General features: G+C 41.0%; 1 protein-coding gene across 2 annotated transcripts; it reads left to right on the forward strand.

Moving 5' to 3' along the window:
- Nucleotides 1-354: 354 nt before the first annotated feature.
- TMF1 (TATA element modulatory factor 1) lies at nt 355-15,732 on the forward strand. Of its 2 annotated transcripts, XM_054387263.1 has the most exons (18): nt 355-474; nt 2,938-4,215; nt 4,795-4,803; nt 5,837-5,940; nt 6,802-6,928; nt 7,623-7,728; nt 8,147-8,289; nt 8,876-9,042; nt 9,188-9,344; nt 9,861-9,953; nt 10,556-10,712; nt 11,442-11,634; nt 11,960-12,029; nt 12,112-12,204; nt 13,255-13,365; nt 13,984-14,130; nt 14,590-14,715; nt 15,573-15,732. In XM_054387263.1, the coding sequence occupies exons 1-18, from the start codon at nt 355-357 to the stop codon at nt 15,714-15,716; spliced, it is 3,345 nt and encodes a 1,114-aa protein (XP_054243238.1). In that variant the 3' UTR covers nt 15,717-15,732. The 2 variants fall into 2 exon arrangements, with proteins under 2 accessions (XP_054243238.1, XP_054243237.1); XM_054387262.1 differs by lacking the exon at nt 4,795-4,803.
- The last annotated feature ends 5,804 nt before the right edge of the window (nt 15,733-21,536 follow it).

Genomic DNA, 21,536 nt, shown 5'->3' on the forward strand with positions numbered 1-21,536 from the left:
GAGGCGGCGGTGGATGTGCGCCCTCCGCCATGACACGTACCGAGGCGGAGGCGGTGTGCGCCCTCCGCCATGACATATACTGAGGCGGAAGGCCTTTTCCCACCGCTTGTGATGTGGCTGGGGGCCGGAGCGCGGCTGCGCACGGGCTTGTTTGCGACGTGGAGACCGGTGGCGCGCAGGCTTGGGATCGCCTTTCCTTTCGCTCCCTCACCTCTGCGCCGAACCCAGCCGAACCTGAGGCCGCTGGCCCTGCTGTGGCTGGGGAGCGGGCTCTGAGAGGCGGCTGTTCCCCGTCCGTCTCTCTGCTTGTGGCCCGGTGCCGCCGCCTCCGTGCGGGACCGGGCAGTGCGGAGAATGAGCTGGTTCAACGCCTCGCAGCTGTCCAGCTTCGCCAAGCAGGCGCTGTCGCAGGCCCAGAAGTCCATCGACCGGGTGCTGGACATCCAGGCCGAGGAGACCCCCTGGCCCGACGCCGTCATCCCCGACTACGGTGACGGTAAGCGTGGATGACGGCGGGCTGAGCCGCCTCACTTCGCGGCCTCTCCTCCCGCCCGTGTAGCGGGGCTGGCCAGGCCGGCCCCTTCCTCTTCCCCTCACTCTCCTCCGCCCCACTCGCGTCTCTTCTACTTAACCCGGAGCGCGGGGGGTTGCACTCTTGGGGTTTGGACGAGCCCTCTCCGTCCAAAGCATCCTCTGAAACCCCTGTAATACTTCTCGTACCACCCTGACAGGCGAGGGAGGGATGACACTGACAGAAAGCTGAGGAAACCCCAGCAGCACACGATACCTGATGGCTGTCACCCGTATCCTGCTTTTGTTGCACGGGTGGCACTGGGTCCTATGTCCCTATTTCTGTTTCTGAGGCGTATGTGGATTCGCTCTTTGTGACAGGAAGAGCAGAGCTGAAGCTGGAAGTCTGATCTGTGTAAACTAAGAGACTCTTATTTTCCAGTTTTTCTGGTGTTAAGTTCATAATCCTCCAACATTTGTTGAAAGGAATGTATTGATAGAAGAACTGTCATAGCTTGGTTATGAGGAAGTGTCTCTGTTCTGTGTGTGCTAATATAAAACCTGGAAGAATGATCAGCCCTAAACTGCTGTTTGGAAATGAAGGAATAAAAAGGATCTCTCATTAGAAACTTCTTCTTTCATAAATAATACCTTAAAGAATGAAGAAAAGGATGGAAATGAAATCATCCGCAATCAGTGTCCTTACTGAACTATATCTAGAAGAAAAGTGTGCATTTGTAGGAGAATCATGGGATGGTTTGTGTGGGAAGGGTCCTGCCCTCATCAGCAAATTCAATTGGCTAAACCCATGAAACACCTTAAAGATGCACTTAAAGTTCCAACCCCACTACTGTGGGCAGGGACACCTTCCACTAGACCAGGTTGCTCAAGGCCCCATATAGCCTGGCTTTGAACAGTTCCAGGCTTGGTTATTTCCAGGTCTTCTCACAGTAGAGTTCAATTACTGAAAACTGTAACAATTGAAAGTATTTGCTAGGCTGGTTGCTCACCAAAGCCTACAGGAAGTTTTGCATGTCTTTGTCCAGCTTGGTAGTCCAGCGTTGTCTTAAATTACAGGAATTGTTTATAGAAGACTGTTTTATGCTTGGTTTCTTAAAACTTTAGACTTGTCCAAATATTTATTTTTCTATTTCATTTATATCTTAGTATTTATAGCACATTTATAAGGAAAGCAGCAAAAATGACCCTGAAACTATTTTTCAGCAGTTAAATTATTTTCTGGATGCTACAGTTCACTGACAAGGCTTTTTCTGAAGCTATTGAGTCATGGGTAAGGTAGTAATAAATCAGGTATTTGTAATATTTTTGGCAATGAGAGCAGTAATTATCTGAATTTGAGGTCTTGAAGCCAATAGCTATCAACAGTTTCTGAAAGTGGTAGACTGCCCTAAATATTATAACTCAGTGTTTTTTAATAGATACTGCTGTGAAAAGTGACCTTGTTTTCACATAGCCTGAAATAGATATGTTGTCCAGATTATATTTGTAGGTACAAAGGCAAACTGGATTTTTGTTGTATTGATTTATCATTCTTTCTTGGGATGCTACTGAAATTTGATGCTGAAATTCTCATTATCTTTGTTGTTGACAAGTCCTGGGAAACCTGATAGGGCAGGTTTTAGGGCAGCTTCAGAACAAATCCTCTTCACAGAAGAGAAAGTAAACTTCTCATTTTCGCTGAGCTGCTGGCAATGTGCATTTCAACTTCTTGCTGTTGTTTGGTGTGTGAGAAAAAATGTGAAGCCTGTCACAAACTGAAAGAGCAAGAACTCTTCCTGAAGTTTCTGCAATTACATAAAGCTCTTTCCCTCTGTTTTCTGTCGTGGTGTGTGAAGTGTTTGTCTGTGTGCTGCTGGCACATACCTTTTAAGACCTAATAATTATTTCCTCCTTTTATAAGCTGTACAATTCTCTACTTTTAAACTGCAGTTTTTCTGATCGTTTTGCCTAGCCTCCTCTTGCTACAGGAAGGAGGAAGGCACATTCCCTTGTTCCCTTCGCAAAGCAAATGCTTGGGTTTTGTGCCCATATAGGCTTCAGATTTGCTCTTGTAGCTTTCAGAATGATGTGTGGGCTTGTTTCACCTTCCCTGATGCTTCTCTCCATCTTCTTTCTGAAATCTTCACTCTTGGCTTTACTGTTGGAATTTGTGTGGTTTCTTTCTTAAGTTACTATTTAATGGGTAGGGAGCAAGTTGGTTCCATTCAGGTACTCCTACTTCCTAGAAGTGTTTGTATTCACCTTCACGTCTGCCTTAAGCTTGTTTTGCTTTGTCTACACTTTGGTTCCAAGCTTTATAAGGAAGTAGTAACAAAAATGATGCTGTTTGTGGTCGTGTATAATACTCACTTTAAGGTATATGATATCGAAAACATTTCTTTTTCTGAACTGTGGCATCTAAAAGAGTGTTCTTATACCATTTCTTTTTTTTTTTCCCCAGGATCAAATTCTCTCATAAGTGGAGGATGGGATACGTCTTCCTGGGGCTTAAGTTCAAATGCAGAACCACAGAATCAGCCAATGTCTCCAACAGCAATCACTAAGCCTGTGAGGAGGACAGTAGTAGATGAATCTGAAAACTTCTTCAGTGCCTTTCTCTCTCCAACAGATGTTCAGAGTATACAGAAAAATCCAGTGGTGTCCAAACCTCCAGCCAAATCACAGCGACCCAAAGAGGAGGTGAAAAGCACTTTAAAGGAGTCTCAGCCCCCAAGTCAGCTGGAAGTACCAGTGACAGCAGAGGCAGGAGTGAATGATTCCTCTGTAGCTGGCCGAGCAGACTTGAAAAACCTTGATACTCCTAAGGAGAAATTAGAAGAGAGTTCTGTGCTTAAACCTAATGCCAAGCATGAGGAGAGCACAGATGATGTTACTGACAAGAAGGTGTCTGCTCTAAATGTGGAAGTACCTGAAGATGCTCTTAATGAAAAATCCAGTGGAGGAGAGGAGGGAACAGGAGGTGCACCAGAGAGCACTTCACAGCCCCTTAATGCAGGTGCAAAAGACATGGGTTTGGAAACTAAGGAGCGAAAGCCTGAGGACAGGCAAAGCAATACACCATCGCCTCCCATTAGCACTTTCTCCTCAGGAACATCCACAACTAGTGATATTGAAGTTCTGGACCATGAAAGTGTAATAAGTGAGAGCTCAGTAAGTTCAAGACAAGAAGCTGCAGATTCAAAATCCAGTCTTCATCTAATGCAAACATCATTTCAGCTTTTATCTACCTCTGCCTGTGCAGATTATAATCGGCTAGATGACTTTCAAAAAATGACTGAGAGCTGCTGCTCCTCTGATGCTTTTGAAAGAATTGATTCTTTTAGTGTACAGTCTTTAGACAGTAGAAGTGTAAGTGAAATCAATTCAGATGATGAGTTATCAGGCAGGGCTTCTGCTTCAGCATCTGCTGCTGTCAGTCCATCTGCACCAAAGACAGAAATGATTGATGCCCTGAAAACTAAATCTGAGAACTCGAGTGATGCTCCTGTTGTACCTGCTGAGGAGGCTGAGATGGAGGAAAGTGGGAGAAGTGCAACCCCTGTTAATTCTGAGCAGCCAGATGTTTTGATTGCTGCTGTGCAAACTGGTGAAGAACAAGTTATGAAAGAGGAGACTGAGCCACAGCAGCAGGATGCTGTTGGAAATTTGTTAGAGGAGGACACTGAAAAGCAAGAGCTTAAAAAGGTACCTGAATTTTTTTTTTTTTTTTTGGAAACACACTCTTTAAGTACAAATGAAACTCATTTCCATATATAGGTATTAGCTTCACCTTATTGGAATGAATTAGTTGATGCCAAACTACTTTACCTCATAGAAGACTGTCCTTGATGTTATGCAGTGGAAGAACACTGGTGAGATTTCTGGTCAAAGAGTTTCGGGTTTCACCTAACCCACCTAGTTATCATTACCGTAAAATGTCAGTAGTGCCAGCAAACTTGACAAGTCAAATGTATTATTTTAATTCTTCAGGGTAATTTTTTTTTTTCTGAGAAGGGTTTCCTTGGACTATTTTGATTTGAATTATGGAAATAGGAGGCAAGCGTTTTTTTTTCCCCATGGATTTCCAAACTATCAGAATCTGATTACATTCCAGAAGCATTATTTGTGTTCCTTGAAGAAAGTTGTAATTAGTGTATATAAATCCATTTTGCTAGATTAGTTAATGCTTGGTTTTAGCAGAAAAAAAAAAATCTTTACTTTCTAAAAGAGGCCACACCAGACTTTTTAATGAAGATGATGAGCATAGCGATGGCTGGTGAATAGATGACATTTGTGTGGCTAGTTTAGATAGATCAGAGGTCTAGAAATGTGATGAAGAATACTCAAGTGTATGGAAGGCTAAACCAGAGCTTTGAAGCACATGTTCTGTCCAATTCTGTTTGTTCTGTTATGTGCACTGCCATTTTTTTCTATTTCCTAAATCACCTTCCTGTCCCTCTCTTATTTTTAATTTCTGAGCTCCTTTAACATGTGTTTTGCTCTGGTTCTTTGCGTTTTGGTTTGCTCGCAGTCTGTATCCCAAAAACGTGATACAACTGGGCCCTACTCATTACTGCAGTTATTTAAGGGAGTTTGTAAACCCCAGTGTCATCATACAGAATGTCAGTGTAAATTCCCTGGGGAACTCCAGAGCTTATGTTATCCATAAGTTTTCCTAACTGCAATTAGGAAAATTAAGAAATTTCCACCGTTGTGGGAAATGGTGATAATGGACTACAGCAAATTTTGTCTTTATTTGCCATAGTAAACTATGCTTTTAGAATCTGTTTCATTTGTTTGAATTTGTCTATTTGCATGTATGTTTGTGTTACTTCTCTGTTTAGCTTTCCAAAACCTAGTAGGAAGAAATTTTGATTATGCTATTTGAGAGCTCTTTACCCTGCCTGGAAGTTTTCTTCCCTTATCTGACACTGCTTTGTGCTAACATAGTTCTAGGGTTCTATGATTCTGTGAAGAGTCATAGGAGCACTGGAAGCCTTAATGGCTAATGTGAGCTTTAATTTTATAGGCTATAGACTGTTGATTTTTTTTTTGGGAGGAATTTAGCTGAATCATGTGTTCAGTAGGATTTCTACACCTGTAGAAAACCTGGTTTGTGTTTAAATACTGCTTTGTTCTAAATTAATGTGGCAGAAACATGGTGATCCTGACTGACTTTTACCTCAAATTCCTAAAATCCTTGACAAGTTCAGCTTTTCATAGTGTTGGGAGGGAATGGGGGGGGGGGAGGGGGAAAGGAAGCCTGCCCCTCTTGTGTTTTAATTGTCCCATTCATCTGATCTTTATCTGTAAAAACATTGTCCAGGTGATTGACTCACTAACTGAGAAACTGGAGAAGAGAGAAATACAGTTATTAAGTACTAGTAAAGACAAGGCACGCCTGGAGGAAGCTTATGATAACCTGAAAGAGTAAGTATGAAAACATACACAGTAGTGGCTGTAACTGTGACTTTAATGTAATGCAATCAGTACACAAAATCATAAAACAAGTGGCTTTAGAACTAGAGCAAAGGTTGCAAGGGATGTGCACTGTTTGGGAAAGGTGGAAATAACAATTGCATGTGCTGTGATGGTCTTTTCTTAAATACACAGTATTTCTTGGGTCCAAAAGCTCTTTTGGGAAGAGGTTAGTGAAAGAATTTTCAGTAACCAAGCAGCAAGAATAACAGATATATGGAGTCAGAGTTGGTTAGATCTTTGTAGAAGACCTTATTCAGCTATTAAGGGAGACCTGACTTTTCTGATTAAATGGGTGAATCTTATTTACTGTCTAATTTGCTGACTAAAATGTAGCCAGTGAAGATGAGCAGAAGGGCTGGTTGTAGGGAAAAACATGAATTATTTAATTCAGTTAAAAGGAAGAAAAAAAGAAGAGTTGGATTTATCATTTTAGTGATCAAATATCAAGTTTGAAAGTGTACTGTTAATATGTCAAGATATTATTTAGTGACTAAATTCACCTAAACTTAAAAATACATTTAATAATTTGCCCTGTATATGGTACAGGCTATGGTTAATCAGAAAGAACTTGATTAAGGGGGAAAACATTTAAGGTAAATGAAGCATTCCATCTCTTTCACGGGTAAATGACTAAGTTAATAAAGATCTTTGATTAGTACTTTTAATATGGTTGTGTTTTTTTGACTAATAGTTAATGTGTAAAATGAATAATTAAAACCCCCAAAATACTTTAAAAAAGCCTTTATGATAACCTGCTGCAATGTCACATAACCCTGCAACTATTCTGGGATATGTTAATTTCCAATATAGTGAAATGTTTAGAATGAAAGAAGAGAGCAGTAGCCTTTCATCTCTGAAAGAGGAGTTTGCTCAGCGGATTGCAGATGCTGAAAAGAAGCTCCAGCTAGCCTGCAAAGAAAGAGATGCAGCTAAAAAGGTACTTTGGCTTTTTAGTGAAATGAATGTTTATTATTTTAGAACACAATTAAATTTCTTGAGTGGTGGAGAACAGGAATGGCTTCTTTAGAGGATTAACTGGGAGGAAAATTAAATACTGGTGGTGGTTTGGAATAATCAAAGAAGTCTGCAGCAATGCAGTTTATGGAGTTTAAATGTTCTTGGTCTGGTATCACAGCATTGCATTTCTTTAGCTTATTGCTAGCTCACAAAAGATGAACTCAAATCTGTAATGGGAAAAAAAGTGTTTTTCACAGTTTTGTCACTGTAGGTGTCACTGTGCTGGCACAGTAGTAAGCTGAAGTAGAAAAAGTTTCTGATATCTGATATAACAGACAAACTGATACAAATAACAGACTGGTGTAACTCTTTTTACTATATTGCAGACGTTTAGAGTATAGAGAGTGAAATGGAAGGAGAAATTAGAACAAACTGTACAGAGAATTTACGGAGTCTCAATCCTTGGAGGTTTTTAAAACTTGATGGCATAAGGCTCTGAGCAATCTCATTTGATCAGATAATCTCCTGAGTTCCCTTCCAACCTAAATTATTTTCAAAGAAAAGCCTTTTCAGAGGAAGGAGAGAAGAACAAGGACATCAGTTGTAACTTACTGTGCATTTTTCTCTAATTATATTTTAATATAAGGTCCTAAGAATTTTACCTCTTTACTTAGGAAGTAAAGACTGTTAAAGAAGAATTGGCTACAAGACTTAATACCAATGAAACTGTTGAGTTGTTGAAAGAAAAAGAAGAGCAAATCAAAGGATTAATGGAGGAAGGTGAGACATTTTTTTTCAACAGTAAGATTTTGGAGGCTGATTTGCAGCATACTGTCTTCACATGTGAGTCTTCTTTGTGAGGGAAAACCCACAATGTTTGAACTATGCTGGATGTTTCTGAACATTTGAATGATTTAGTTAACAGCAAAGAGCAACGGGAGGGATCAGACACAGATGGCTGGAGGGGCACTTCCTGCAGTATGTATTTAAAGATACTGTGAGAGAAGAACAGTATGCAGTACAACACTCCAGAAATCTAACTAGGGCATTATTCAGGGAGTTTCTACAGTGTCTAACTTACAGTTTTGGAAGTAAAATATTATTTTCATTGAACTGAAGAACAGGGGGAGGTGTGAAAAGGAAGAGCTCATAGAATAATAGCAATATGCACCAATTTTATGTTAATTTTTTTTCACAGGAGAAAAGCTTTCCAAACAGCAGCTGCACAACTCCAACATCATTAAGAAATTGAGAGCCAAAGAGAAAGAGAGAGAAAATATTAGCACAAAACAGAGCAAAAAGATAAAGGAGTTGGAAGAGGAGTTGCAACATTTAAAACAAGTAAGATATTTGTGTGGGTTTTGGGGTTTTTTAATTTTTTTTTATTTGAGCTGCAGAGCAGCCTTTTGAGGAGGCTCTAGATACACTGTTTTTTTTTTTTTATTTTTTCATCTTTGAGAGACTTCTATATGTCACTGTGTTAGGACACTGAGAGGTGATTTACTGTCTTGTGTTTTCAGAGCAGTTTAAAACTGCAGTCAGGTGTCTCTCCTGCTGCTTGTTTGCATTTGCACTGCCAGGTTATCAGGTGGGCTGACCAAATTCAGTATGCTAAATTTTAACTGTAAAACCTATACCAACAAAATTTGGGTGGATCTTTATTGCTGAGTTAGTGATTGAATCAAGAACTTTGAGGCATCAGAGTCAGTATGAGGAAGTATGTGAAACTGTGGTGCAGAGCAGCCCCCTCCTCTGGGGAAGACGGGGGAGCAAAACCTTTCTCTTTTGGCAAACTGTTACATGGGTTTAGCCATTTTAGTCATTAATTCATCCCAAACAGGTTGCCACAGTTGTTACTGTCCTCACATGGTGTTGGCTACCCCATGTACTGGAATTAGTCTTGTGCTTCTTATTCACACTCTAATAGGTGCTTGATGGCAAGGAAGATCTTGAGAAGCAACATCGAGACAGCATTAAACAACTGAACAGTGTTGTGGAGCGACAAGAAAAAGATCTTGCAAAACTCCAGGCAGAAGTGGAAGACCTTGAAGAACGGAACAGAAGTGTCGAGGCAGCACTTGATAGTGCATACAAGTAAGCAGATATTCACACAGCTTCTCTGTCCATTTCTTGTGCAATGCTTGTGAAATGTTAACATATGATGAAGTTATTCCCAAAATCACTGTTGGCGTTGTATAAACTGGATATGCTTCCCTGCATTCTTTTTTTCTCTCGCTAGGGAACTTGCAGATCTTCATAAAGCTAATGCTACAAAGGACAGTGAGGCACAAGAAGCAGCCCTGAATCGGGAAATGAAGGCAAAGGAAGAGCTTGGATTAGCTCTGGAGAAGGCCCAGGATGAGGCACGTCAGCAACAAGAAGCTTTGGCAATTCAGGTAGGTCTTACTTGCAGTGAATAAAACTTTTTTTAATTGAACAAATAAGTGTACTGGGGTGGTGTGTGCATCTGATATAAGGAAACAGCTGCAATAGAAGGTGGAACTCATTTTTGTGTACCTAGCATATCACAGTATATCAGAGGTTGGAAGGGACCTCAAGAGATATCAGGTCCGACCCCCCTGCCAGCGCAAGGTTTTCTGTCCTATGAACTTGTTCAGTCTCTAGTGGTAGTTATGTTAAGCTTTAAAATACTTTATTTTAAAATACTTTTATTTGTCTAAATAGAGGGACTTCGGCAGGCTCTGTGTTTGTAGTGCAATTCCCATGAAGCAAACTTCAAAGAATGTAGTTGGACAAAATTTTAGTGGTAGATAAACGACTGTAAGTATCTCTGTGTCTGTAACGCTTACACCTTTAACTTGTAAACAGCCATACCCTAACAGTGTTCAGCAGGGAATAGGTGGTATTATAACTTCTGGCAAGAGATTAATGGCAATGTCTTGTTTATTTAGGTGGCAGACCTGAGGCTAGCACTGCAACGTGCAGAGCAGCAGGCAGCAAGAAAAGAAGACTATTTACGCCAGGAAATCAGTGAACTACAGCAGGTGCTCCAGCAAATAGATGATGTAGCTGCAAGGAGGGCTTCTGCAAACTGAAAATGAAATGCTGCCCTGACATTAAGAGCCTGAAAAAGAGGCTTTGTTTTCCTGGTTACCTGCAGTGTTAGTCCTGTATAGAACAATAATAAAAGCACTAAAGCAAATTATTTTTTTTTAATTGCATATTGAAAACAACATCATAACTTTATGATACCTTTTAAGCATATTGTTATAATTTTAGTGTGACAAAGTATAGCCATTAAGTTTGTAATAGTCCTCTAAAATTGCTAGCAAATATGCTCTCAATTACCCTGTAGCTGCTTCCTAAGAATATTTTTCTTGTTCTTAAGGTCCACATGATAGACTGTTGCCAGAATGTTTTAAGTGATGTCCAGAGGGCTCTTGAAATGTAAATTTCTGGGCTGTTGCTCTGTCATATAGTCAAAAATGTTAGGCTTCTAGCTTGAAATTTCTCTACTTCACTCTGAGTCTGAACATAGGAGTTCTAATGTGTCAAGCAACTGCTATGTGTTTAGCTGAATTCAGTATTAATCTTTTAATCCATCACACTATTTAAAAGCTTAATGGTATTTAATTTGTGTTTTCAGAGACTCCAAGAAGCAGAGAGCCGGAACCAAGAATTAAGTCAAAGTGTAACATCTGCTACACGGCCACTTCTCCGGCAGATAGAAAATCTGCAAGCCACGCTGGGAGCACAGACCTCTGCATGGGAAAAATTGGAAAAGAACCTCTCTGACAGACTTGGTAAGATGTTTTAAGCTTTTACTGAACAGTGAGGCTCTTGATGAAAATATAAGATGACTGAAGGTAAATGAAAAGAACTCGACACTTGCCCAAGGTGTAGATGGTGAGTCAGGAGAAATGAGCACAAAATGCTTTTCTATAAGGAAATGTAATGTGGGGTATTCTGCAAAGGTTCTTTGACAGATAATTCACTGACTCTCTTTAAAACACAGCGTAACATAAGATTGTAAGATAGAGGTGTTCAGGTATACATTGCCTTACAGCATCTGAATATGGACACTGAGACACTGGAAGTACACCAGCAGTTCATTTGTCAAGCCTGTTTCTTAGATTCTGTATTGTAAAGCCACGACTCATTTACTTACCTAACTGCATAGGTAACAAGACAGTGGTTTGTTGATACAGTTGTAATTTATTATGTTCAATGAAAAAATGCATAAACTACTCTAAGGTGGACCCAGAGAAACTGCTTTGTTTCTGGAGGCAATCTGTAGTTGTGTGTTGCATTCTGAATGAGTATGAAGTCTTCTTGTTCTGCATTGTCTTGTTCCTTTAAATGTATGGGGGGAAACTACTTTATTTTCTGGACAACATAATCCAGGTCAATTTTTAAAAAGATAAATGAGTTGCATGTAAAACCTCAGATTCCATTTTGCTGCTTAAATAATTGGCCCATATTGTAGATGTTTGATCAAAAAAAGTTAAGTTACATGCTTTTCTTAATACTAGGTGAGTCTCAAACTCTTCTAGCAGCAGCTGCTGAGAGAGAACGGGCTGCTACAGAAGAACTCCTTTCTAATAAAATTCAGATGTCTTCTACTGAATCTCAAAATAGCCTATTAAGGCAAGAAAACACACGCCTTCAGGCTCAGCTAGAAGTGGAGAGAAACAAATTGAAGAAAATGGAAAATGAAAACAGTAGGTGAGTTGCATTTTTTGGTTAATAGCTCCTCTTTAAGTCATGAAATAGAATATGCCATGTCTTACATAACTAGCTGCAGCAGATCTCTTTTCAAGCTAGGATATTTGATTCTTTTTTTGAGTGTTGATATGACTGAAGAATGATGACAGCTACTGATAAAGTTGCCAAAGTCATCATATAGTGTTTCCTGCTAAAGATTGTTTGAAGTATGCTATTTTCATAATTGTTCAAAGCCTTGAAGCTATGTTTGCTTTAAGAGTACATCAATCTCAAGTCAACATAGAATGCTTATTATTTACTGACTTTCTTCCTTTCCTCATGGCAGGTATGAAGTTGAACTAGAAGGACTCAAAGATGAGTATGCAAAAACCTTGGAAGATGCAAAGAAAGAGAAGGTTATTGCCTACTTCAGTTTTAACTTGTGGTCCTATGAAGTCTGAGCTATCAGAGTTTAACAGCCTGCTTTTATTTTTGTAGACACTGCTGGCTACGCAGTTAGAAATGGAGAAGATGAAAGTTGAACAGGAAAGAAAGAAGGCAATTTTTGTGCAAGAAGCAGCAAAGGAGAAGGTACCAAACCCCAGTATTTCTGTTCAATCTTCTTAATACTGTCATTATTTTAGTAGGTATCTAGAACCTGAAACTGTCACAAGTAACTTAGAGCAGTAGACTATACTGTCGGCCTAGGCATTAGGGGCTTGGCTTTTTCTTCATTGCAACAGCCTTTCATTTCCAGTCAAGTAAGTACTTGTGTGAGACTCACTGAAATGAGTCTTGGGTAATCATCTCTTTAACCTGAAAAGAGATAAAATGTGGGTAATGATTGGTTTCATCTTCAGGGATTTTTAAATGGTTTTGGTTTCTTCTGAAGCCACTTGTTTATTTTGCTTTGACTACTAGTGTTGCTTCCTGAGTTAGTTTTGTTTTACAGGACAGTGTGTAATGTATCACGTGCTTTCTAGCTTAAGTCATAAGTCACAGAGCAATCCATAATAATCAGTAACTTTGTTACTAATAATTAGTAGTTGATATTCAAGTAATTTTTCTAAACTGTTTCTTAAACTGTTTCTGTTATTTTTTAAACCATCTCCAGTTCTAGAATGTACCTGCTTTATCAGAGGCAAGCATACTTCCATATACTGCCTGCAAAAAGAGCTTAATCTGTTTGGAAGGTACATCAGTAAGGTGTTTAGCATGTGAGAGATCTCTCAATTGAATTTCTACACTTACTAAAAAAAGAAAGTATTAACCTGCATTCTAAAAGGAGACATACTTCTGGGTTTAGGATATTCGTCCTGTGATACATTAAGGCAGTTGGCTGCTTGAAACAAAAAAATCTTTTGGTGTAATTTGCAACTTTATCTTCATTTTCACAGAAGTCTGAGGATTTGAATGTAAGCTAGAAGTGTTAGTAGCAGAGTAATTTGTCATTGCTCAACTTTCACATGTTTTTAGGGATGGGAGAAGGGGAAAGGTTATCTGTCATGTTGTGTTTTATAGTTGGTGGTAGAAAAGGGCAGTCTGTTCTTTACAGAACCTGTCTTGTAATCTTGTTTATCTAACTGATGGTGCTGTGTGTTTTTGTGGTTTGTTTGTTGACTTTTGGTTTCTTTTTTAAAGGATCGGAAGTCATTCACAGTTGAAACTATTTCAAGTACTCCAACGATGTCACGCTCTAGTTCCATAAGTGGAGTTGACATGGCAGGTCTTCAGACATCTTTCCTCTCACAGGTACCATATAGTTATATTGTTGGTTTTTTTTTTCCCTATTCCAGAAGTTCTATTAATGTAGAAAATGACTATTGAAGAATATATTTTCATTAGGTGAGGTAATTCCTATGCAGAAGTGTCCAAAATATGCTTACAAAATGTCTGTGGTTGTAAAACATCTGCAAAAGACAGTATGGAACTGTAACTTTTCTTACAGAGTAATATTTTCTTGTATTGCTGCTGAGTTCACATGTCTGATTTCATCTGGAAGAACTGAACAACACTACTAGGAGTCAAATTAATGTACTTTTACTGGCAATCCAGGTTTAGGATACAACTCTGTTCCTGAGGCAATATCATTGGCAGTGGTGGTCTGTGTGAAGTCTGCTGCTTCTGCTGCTTTCCTATGAACTCAGTTACTGATGTCCAAGTTAAATGACAGTTGTAAAGGTGACATGAGAACTTGTCAGTAAGGAGCTATCTCAAATTGTACCTATTCACCTTCAGCTTTTGCTTTTGAGCTTGCCTAGTAGTAGTCTAATTTTAAATCTTAAATGAAATAAAGCTTTGGAAGGAGGAGGATTCCAAAGACTGGTCATTTTGGTCTAATTTCCAACTTCTCTAATATTATCTTTGTAGGATGATCCTCATGAGCACTCATTTGGGCCAACAGCTACCAGTGGGAGCAATCTTTATGATGCTATAAGAATGGGAGCAGGTTCAAGTATAATTGAAAACCTTCAATCACAACTAAAACTAAGAGAAGGAGAGATTTCACATTTACAGGTACTGTAGTCCGTCTTACATAACCAAACACAGCACTGATAAGTGCAATCACTATTCAAATTTGATATTCACTATAAAATACATGCCATCAGTTGTACATTCAGAAGTATGGTCCCTCTCACAACAGAATGCATTCACTTTTCCCCTTTCACAACCACGCTATTAACCAGGATAGCCAGTGGAGGAATGTGTAGAGAAGAGCAAGAGAAAGATTTGTTGCTTCCTTTTTTGTTTTGACAAGGTGCTGTCCGGAAAACTGCACTTGTCTGTCTGAAAAAGAATAAAACCCCAAACTACAGATCAGATTTGAGATGAAAGTGTCAGCGCTTCCAGGGCATGCTGCTTCATAATCTGGCTTAAGAAAACGCCTTAATTACTGTTTCCAAATATTTTGATACAATGGTTTATAAATGGAGTAAATTCTGTTCTCCTCCTAATTGTAAAAAGTCTTTCCCTTAGGTGGAAATTGGAAACCTTGAGAAAACTCGCTCAATAATGGCAGAAGAACTGGTGAAATTAACAAATCAAAATGATGAACTTGAGGAAAAAGTGAAGGAAATACCAAAACTACGTGCACAGTTAAAGGTAGGTGTATTTCTGTTGTAAATCTGATGTAAAACTGCCACTTTAAAGGTTTTTTTAGGAATACTCCTATCAGTTTAGGGTTACATTGAAATCTTTCCTTAAGCATAAATGTCTGAAGAGCCTGAGGGATTTTTTGCGTATTAGAATCTGAAAATGCCTACTCCATGACTAGGTGGTCACTTCAAAATGTAATTGTTGGAAATGTTTGCTGTGCATAAGACCAAAGACACAACTCCTTTTTTTGTTGTGTTTGTTTCTCTTAGTTCAAGATACTTGTCTGGAAGTAGTGTTGGTTTTGTGGTTTTTCTGTTTTGTTTTGTTTTGTTTTGGGTTTTGTGGGGTTTTTTTGTTTGTTTTTTTTAGAGAAGAGGGTGTTTTGATAAATAGCATGGATTTGTAAGAGTTTGATGCAGAAACTGAATGTGCAGTACTGATATAGGTAATAGGACACATCTTAGTCCTCTGAATGTTTTAAGAACTCAAATTGAAATACTTGGAATAGGTAAGTTTCCTGATGAAACATTTCCCAGACTGGTCATTGCTGTAGTAAAAGTTGGTGTGGTTTGGTAACTGGTTCTTTAATACTTAGAGCAGCTGAACTTCAGCGTGCTTTAGTACAGCCTCTGAAGCCAGCCCAAGATCTTTGTCTTTTGAATATCTTTCTTTTATATCTTGTCCTAAATCTTGCCATATTCAGAGAGTTAAAGCCTGAAGTACTTTTGAAGAGTTTATGACATGTTTCACTGTAAAGTTGTTATACCTGGATAAAATAACACTACACTTACTTTCCCTGGTAGAGCAAATCACTATCCTAGCAGTTGAAAACCAGTCAGCTAACAAACTACCTATCCTTGCAGGATTTGGATCAGAGATACAATACAATTCTTCAGATGTACGGAGAGAAGGCAGAGGAAGCTGAGGAACTCCGACTGGATCTCGAAGATGTGAAAAACATGTATAAGACTCAGATAGATGAACTTCTAAAACAAAGACAAAATTAATTCCAGCTGCAACTCATAACGTTATATGAGAACAGGTTGTAAAGAGAATTGTTTCTGTAAATGCTGAATCTAAACGTCTTGTAAAAAAACCCTCCTGTATTATAGAAAATGTGACTATATAATAGAGTTCATATGTTGACAGAAAAAAATTAATGCTTTAAGTGTGTCGTACTGTTTGCAGTTAAATTATTTGTGCAATATTTAATTACTTTTTCAGTCATCCCTTTATTTAAGGTTTTGCTAAACGATGGACCATTTTACTTGTAAACGGTAGCAGAAACGACACAGAACAGTAACAGCACTGGAAGGCCTGAGTTTGACTAAAGCAGCCTCGAGGTCATAAACTCTGTTTTATGAAAATGATAACTAGAAGTCTTTTTTTAAGAGTTCTTAATACAAGTTTTTCTAAAATCTCATCAGTAAATGCTTAAAGTAGCAGTGGCTTGCTATCTGAAGCATAATAAGTGGCTATTTCTGACAGGAAAACCTCATATTTGTACTCATACCTGAACATGTCGGGGTGGCAAATCCCTATTCCTAAGCAAATCAGATTATTCTGATTATTTTACACTAAGTCCTCTAAAGCAGAGTGTGAGACTCAGATGAGGTTTTATGTTACAGCCTCATCTTGTATATTGCTTGTGTTGTCTCAAGAGCTCTGTGGAGAGAGGAGCTCTTCTTGTGATCTTAAATGTGTTTAACTTCTAACACCACAAATCTGAACTATTCAATATCCAATGTAGATTTGGCTGCTTATTTTTATCAGTGGCTAAAACAGTTCAGAACAACACAGAAAAAATAAGGGTTTTTTGTTGTTTTGTTTTTTTTTTTTCCCAAATGAATTGCTGGGGCTCTCACGGTTCCTTGTATATAAGTAGCAAAGTTTAGACGTTTGGCAAAGTTGTACTGTGACTTAATATAGTTTTCAAGCAAGTCTCCAGTGGCTGCAAAATATTTCTCATGCCATTCTTTAAGCAAGGTATTGGTCAGATAGCATCCACGTGGCTTGAAGTTTGGCTGCATGTTTGGCAATGTCAGAGGAAATGTTTGAATCGGGCCCTTGGGAACGCTGAGAATTGTGGAAAGAAGTGTCGTCTTCTCAGCATTCCAGACAGCAAATATTTTGCTACGTGTCAGAACTGTGAAATACTCAGTAGTTGAAATTCTTTGCTTGTCAACACCATTGCCTCTGTTGTGAAAGGTATTTTTCACATCTGTGCACGTTCTAGTTTGTGTTAGAGAACTCTGTTCCTGCATGTGTCCGGTGGCCTGAGAGCAACGAAGGATGTGAACGATGAGAAGTTCCTTCTGGAGAAGAGCAGTAATAGGACTTTTCTACAGGCATCAAGGATTTATTCCTCCTTGAGAGAACGGTTGCTCACTGAAGTTAAACAGGCAAGGGTATGTTTGTGGAAAAGCCTAGCTGAGCTTGAGATTCAAGCAAGTATTCTGAGGATTTCAATAAAGCCACAGAGAAAGAACACTAAAATTTGTTTTAACTCCCCGTTTGTCATAGAAACTTCAACTGCTTTAACAAAATAAAATACTTTATTTTTCTTTTATTTTCTTCCTTTTTTTTTTTTTCTTTTTTTTTTTTTTTTTCTTTTTGAGGGGAGATGGGAAGGAACTGTACTCTTGCTGTCTTAGCTTCAGATTTGGAAACCACAGTGAAACCATTTGTCCTCTAAACTCAGATTCTAACAGTTTGCCTTCCTATGGAAGCAGGGTTGGTTGCTCTAAGTTTCAAAACAAAACCCACATAAAAACCTCACTCTATGAAAGCACTTCTTGGAACATTCTGATGTGTGTGGTAGCATGTGCAGATGTTAGAATTTCAGCCTTTGAAAAGGAGATGACTTCGGGATGATCAAAGATTAGAAACCCTGTTCAGCTTTTATTCACTGCAGCAAATCAATAAATTGTTGGTTTTTCACTTTTTTTTTTTTTTTTAACAGTCTTGATAGACAAATGCAGCACTCCTTAAAAAATAAGATCCTTTGAAGTTTGATTTGGACCTTTTGCTGCTGGCACTTTTGACCGTGGTATTTCCTATGTCACGTGTGAGTAGATTGTCCTGAAGGACTGACACAGGTGCAGGTTTGGGTATGTCTCAGGCTGTCTTAGCTTTTCAGGAAAAGCTAAATGGGAAGTGTTAACATCCAGTCAGCGCTAACTGGTTTAGATGCAACAGCATTTGTCAGAGTACTAGTTTTTTTAAAATTACAAAAGTAGATGGAAATAGTTGTAGTGACTATTTTTTGAGTCTTTATTCTTACTTAATGCAACCTTCACTTTCACATGTGAATCAGATGGCCAACTGTGTCTTAATCATTAAAGCCTTAGAAGACAAAGTGGCTGTCAGAAGGTAACAGACAACAGTATTCTGGTTTGGTCATCTTTGATACAAATCTCATATGCTTGATTCGAAGAAAGGCTGATGTCTGCTCAGACACCGTAGTTTCATTGCTGTTACTAAGAGTGCCTAGAAAAGCAACATCCAAAATGAAAGGACTTAGGGCAGATGCTAATGTCTATTTGTGTTTAAATGTATTTTTAGAGTATTCCTTCTGAAATCAACTAATTTATAGCTCATTTTCACTGCATATGCAAGTATGAAGAAATTATCTTTAAAAGCTTACTCAAAGTGTACCTTTGAGTTTAGAGGGGTTTTTCTCCTGGTCTGTGGAGGTATAGATTGTGTTGGTGCTCATCTCCCTGGGCACTGTTTTCCATCCTTTACCAGCACCAGAGATGATCAAAATCCTAGGTGTTCATACATGAGAGACAGGGGGTTAGGTCTATTACTTTTCTTGTCCTGCTACACGTTTGTTGCAATTAACACAAGTTTGTTTTACTAAGGGCTATACTGATCCTGGGTATGAAATTAAATGGGTTATCACATGGTGAAATGGGAACTCTTGGTTTCTAGTTGTAAAATGTGTATAAACTGTAAAAAGCATGGGGCAGGGTAAATAAAATTTTGTGCTAAGACTGTGCTGTGGTTCTTTTCTCAAAAAGATTTTAAAAGCTGTTTTGTGGTGGGTGGGTATGAGCCTAGGGCTACGAAAGGAAAATGCTGATAAAGTTTGAATATATCAAGTGTAGGCTGGCGTTACAAATGCCAGTTACAATCTCGTACAGTCATGGCTATTTAGGTAAAAGAACCTGGTTTATTTCTAAAAGCACTGCCGTAATGGGATTAAAGATAATGTGAAATTTAGACTGATTTCCTTTATTCCAGTAGACCAAATTTCTGATTCAGCTATGTCCTTAGAGATGTCAGCACCTCTGCCGCTGCCACCGCTGCCTCCTCCCGCGGGTGTCCTGTGCCAGGGCCAGGTGTTAGTCACCGACGGCTGAACCTCATTTCCCACCTCTAAACGAGGGTAGAAGAGGTCTTTCCCGTGCTTGGAAGGTTTCAAAGCACTTGAGTGCTGCTGCTTGCAACCCCCGCGGCGCCTGTCAAAGTAAGGATCGAGTGAAACTGTGACTGACGTTGTGGGTTCCAATAAAGGCTGCGCGAAAGAGCGATGCCGTGTGCCTAGCTGCGGCTCAAGCGAAGCAGGGGATTAATTAACCTCTCTGCCTGCAACAACTGAACGCGACTGAGAGCAGCGGGGGGCGGTGGTACCGCGTCGGGCCACCCGGCACCGCTCTTCCCTGCCGTGTGAAAGCCGGCCCGGACAGGCTCCCGGGGGGAGGACGCCTTAGACAATGGGGTGCCCGGAGGCTGCGCTTCCTGCTGAGCGGCGGCAGGAAAAGGCTTTTCTTCCTCCGCATCCTGCGAACGCCGTGCCCGCTGCCATACGGCGGCAGCGCTTGATTTCCGGCAGCAGAAGGAAGACGCTTCTCCAGCCCCCGCTGCCGCTCCGCTTCCCCTTCGTGGGCCATACCGGGGTGAGGCGGTGACCCCAGGCAGGTGCCGCACGGCCCGGTCCCGGCGGCAGCGTTCTCGGCCGCGGTCGCAGCGCCGCCGGCGGGCATCGCCGTGGCTCCACCCGACGGCCACTGGGCCGGGGTTCTGAGCAACGGCAACGGCAGCGGAGCCTGACCTGCACTCCCCCACCCGGTTTCCGGCGAGCGGCGCCGCCGGCTCGGCCCGGCCGAGCTCCTCCTTCCTTCCCCGGCGGCTTAGCGCTCCCGCCGCCTTCAGGTGAGGCGGGCCCCGGCGGCGGCAGCCCTCAGGCCGCGGTTGCGCCCCGCCGTGGAGGACGGGACGGGGTGTGGTGGTGCCGCCCGCTCCGCTCCCCGCGGGTGTGAAGGAGGGGCGGGAGACGGTCGCAGACCTCTCTCTGCAGCCGCCTTTGCCCCGCGGAGCTTGGCGGCGCGGGCCAGTGCGCGCTCCCCCCCGTACCCCGGACAGCTCGCAGCTGCCGCGGCGGCATGAGGATTAAAGCTGACAGCGGGCGCCGAACGGGAGGAGTAGCCAGTCCCATGGGCCGTGGGGCTGCCCGGTGCTGATGGGTCTTAGCTGAGTTGAGGTGAGGTACCCGCCGCGGCCTCGGGGCGTGGGTGGCTCGGGCGGGGTAGTGGCGCCTCACGGGGCTCGCTGTGGGTCTGGCACAGGCCCGGGGCTGGGTTTAGCCATGGTGCCAGTGTAGGCTTGGCTCTATTGCTGGGTGTCGGGCGCCTCCCTGAACTGACAGATCCTCACCCAGGGGATGGATAGGGGGCAAAGCGGTTCGGGGGAGCCGGACAGCGCAGTGCTGGGTCTGAGCTGGGGATGGGGAATAGTGTCGCCTCCCGCGATCCTCCATGGGTGTGAGCCATCGGGAAGGGGAAGCGCTTTCTTGTAGGGATCGCAATACCCAGACGGTCACAACCGTTCCGGGGCTGTTGTTAGGCTGCTGGCATGACTGGGGAATGTTTTTCAAAAAGCAGAGCTGTGTTCTGAGGAACAGGATGTATTTTATTTAACTCTGCTTCCCCCTTCACAGCCCTCCCCCCCCCCCCCAAGGTTTGTGTACTTGGGAAATCTGAAGCGGTTCTCCTCAAACCAAACAGGTAAAACGACTTATATCGTAAGAATATTGCTAACGGCTCCAGTTGCGAGCAAGCATGCAAATTTTGGTAAATTATAATGCCAAAAAAGGGTTTTCAGATCCAGGCTATTTTTTCTTTCCTTTTCTTTCCTTTTCTTTCCTTTTCTTTCCTTTTCTTTCCTTTTCTTTCCTTTTCTTTCCTTTTCTTTCCTTTTCTTTCCTTTTCTTTCCTTTTCTTTCCTTTTCTTTCCTTACAAAGTTTAGTGGTTCAAAGCAGGGGGGTTTGGTGAGAAGGTTGTTTTACCAGAAAGGTAGAAGATATGTGTGGATCTGTGGTTCATTTTAGGTGTGTAAGTCAGTATTTAAAGTTTAATGCAGTGTTAACTACTATAAACAAGCATCCCAAAACAGACTTAAATTTAACCATTTATTTGTGACTGCATAGTTTTCCTTCAGCTAATGATTCATTTGTTCCAAAGTGGAGAATGTATTATTTTTATACCTTTTTGTAAAAACTGAAATGCCTCCTCACCCCTCCCTTCCAAATACTTCTTACATTTTCTTCCTGCTGTCTGAAAGTTATACGCTCTATACTTAGTTTCCACACTTGAACTCTCAGGATCCCATGGGATTTAGCTAAAGTAAACACACCCATTTCACTTTGACTGGGAGCTGGTAGTGCGTAATAGCCCTCCATGACTAATGATTCAGAGAGAATCCTGACATTGTACAGTCTCCTCTCATACTGGAGGTTTACTTTTCGTAGGAAAAAGAATCCACCCCAGAAATACCAGCACAAATTCTTTGATTTTATGACTGATTTGAGCTCAATATTGTC

The sequence above is a fragment of the Indicator indicator genome, chromosome 15 (assembly GCF_027791375.1).
Source record: "Indicator indicator isolate 239-I01 chromosome 15, UM_Iind_1.1, whole genome shotgun sequence".
NCBI classification, from domain to species: domain Eukaryota; kingdom Metazoa; phylum Chordata; class Aves; order Piciformes; family Indicatoridae; genus Indicator; species Indicator indicator.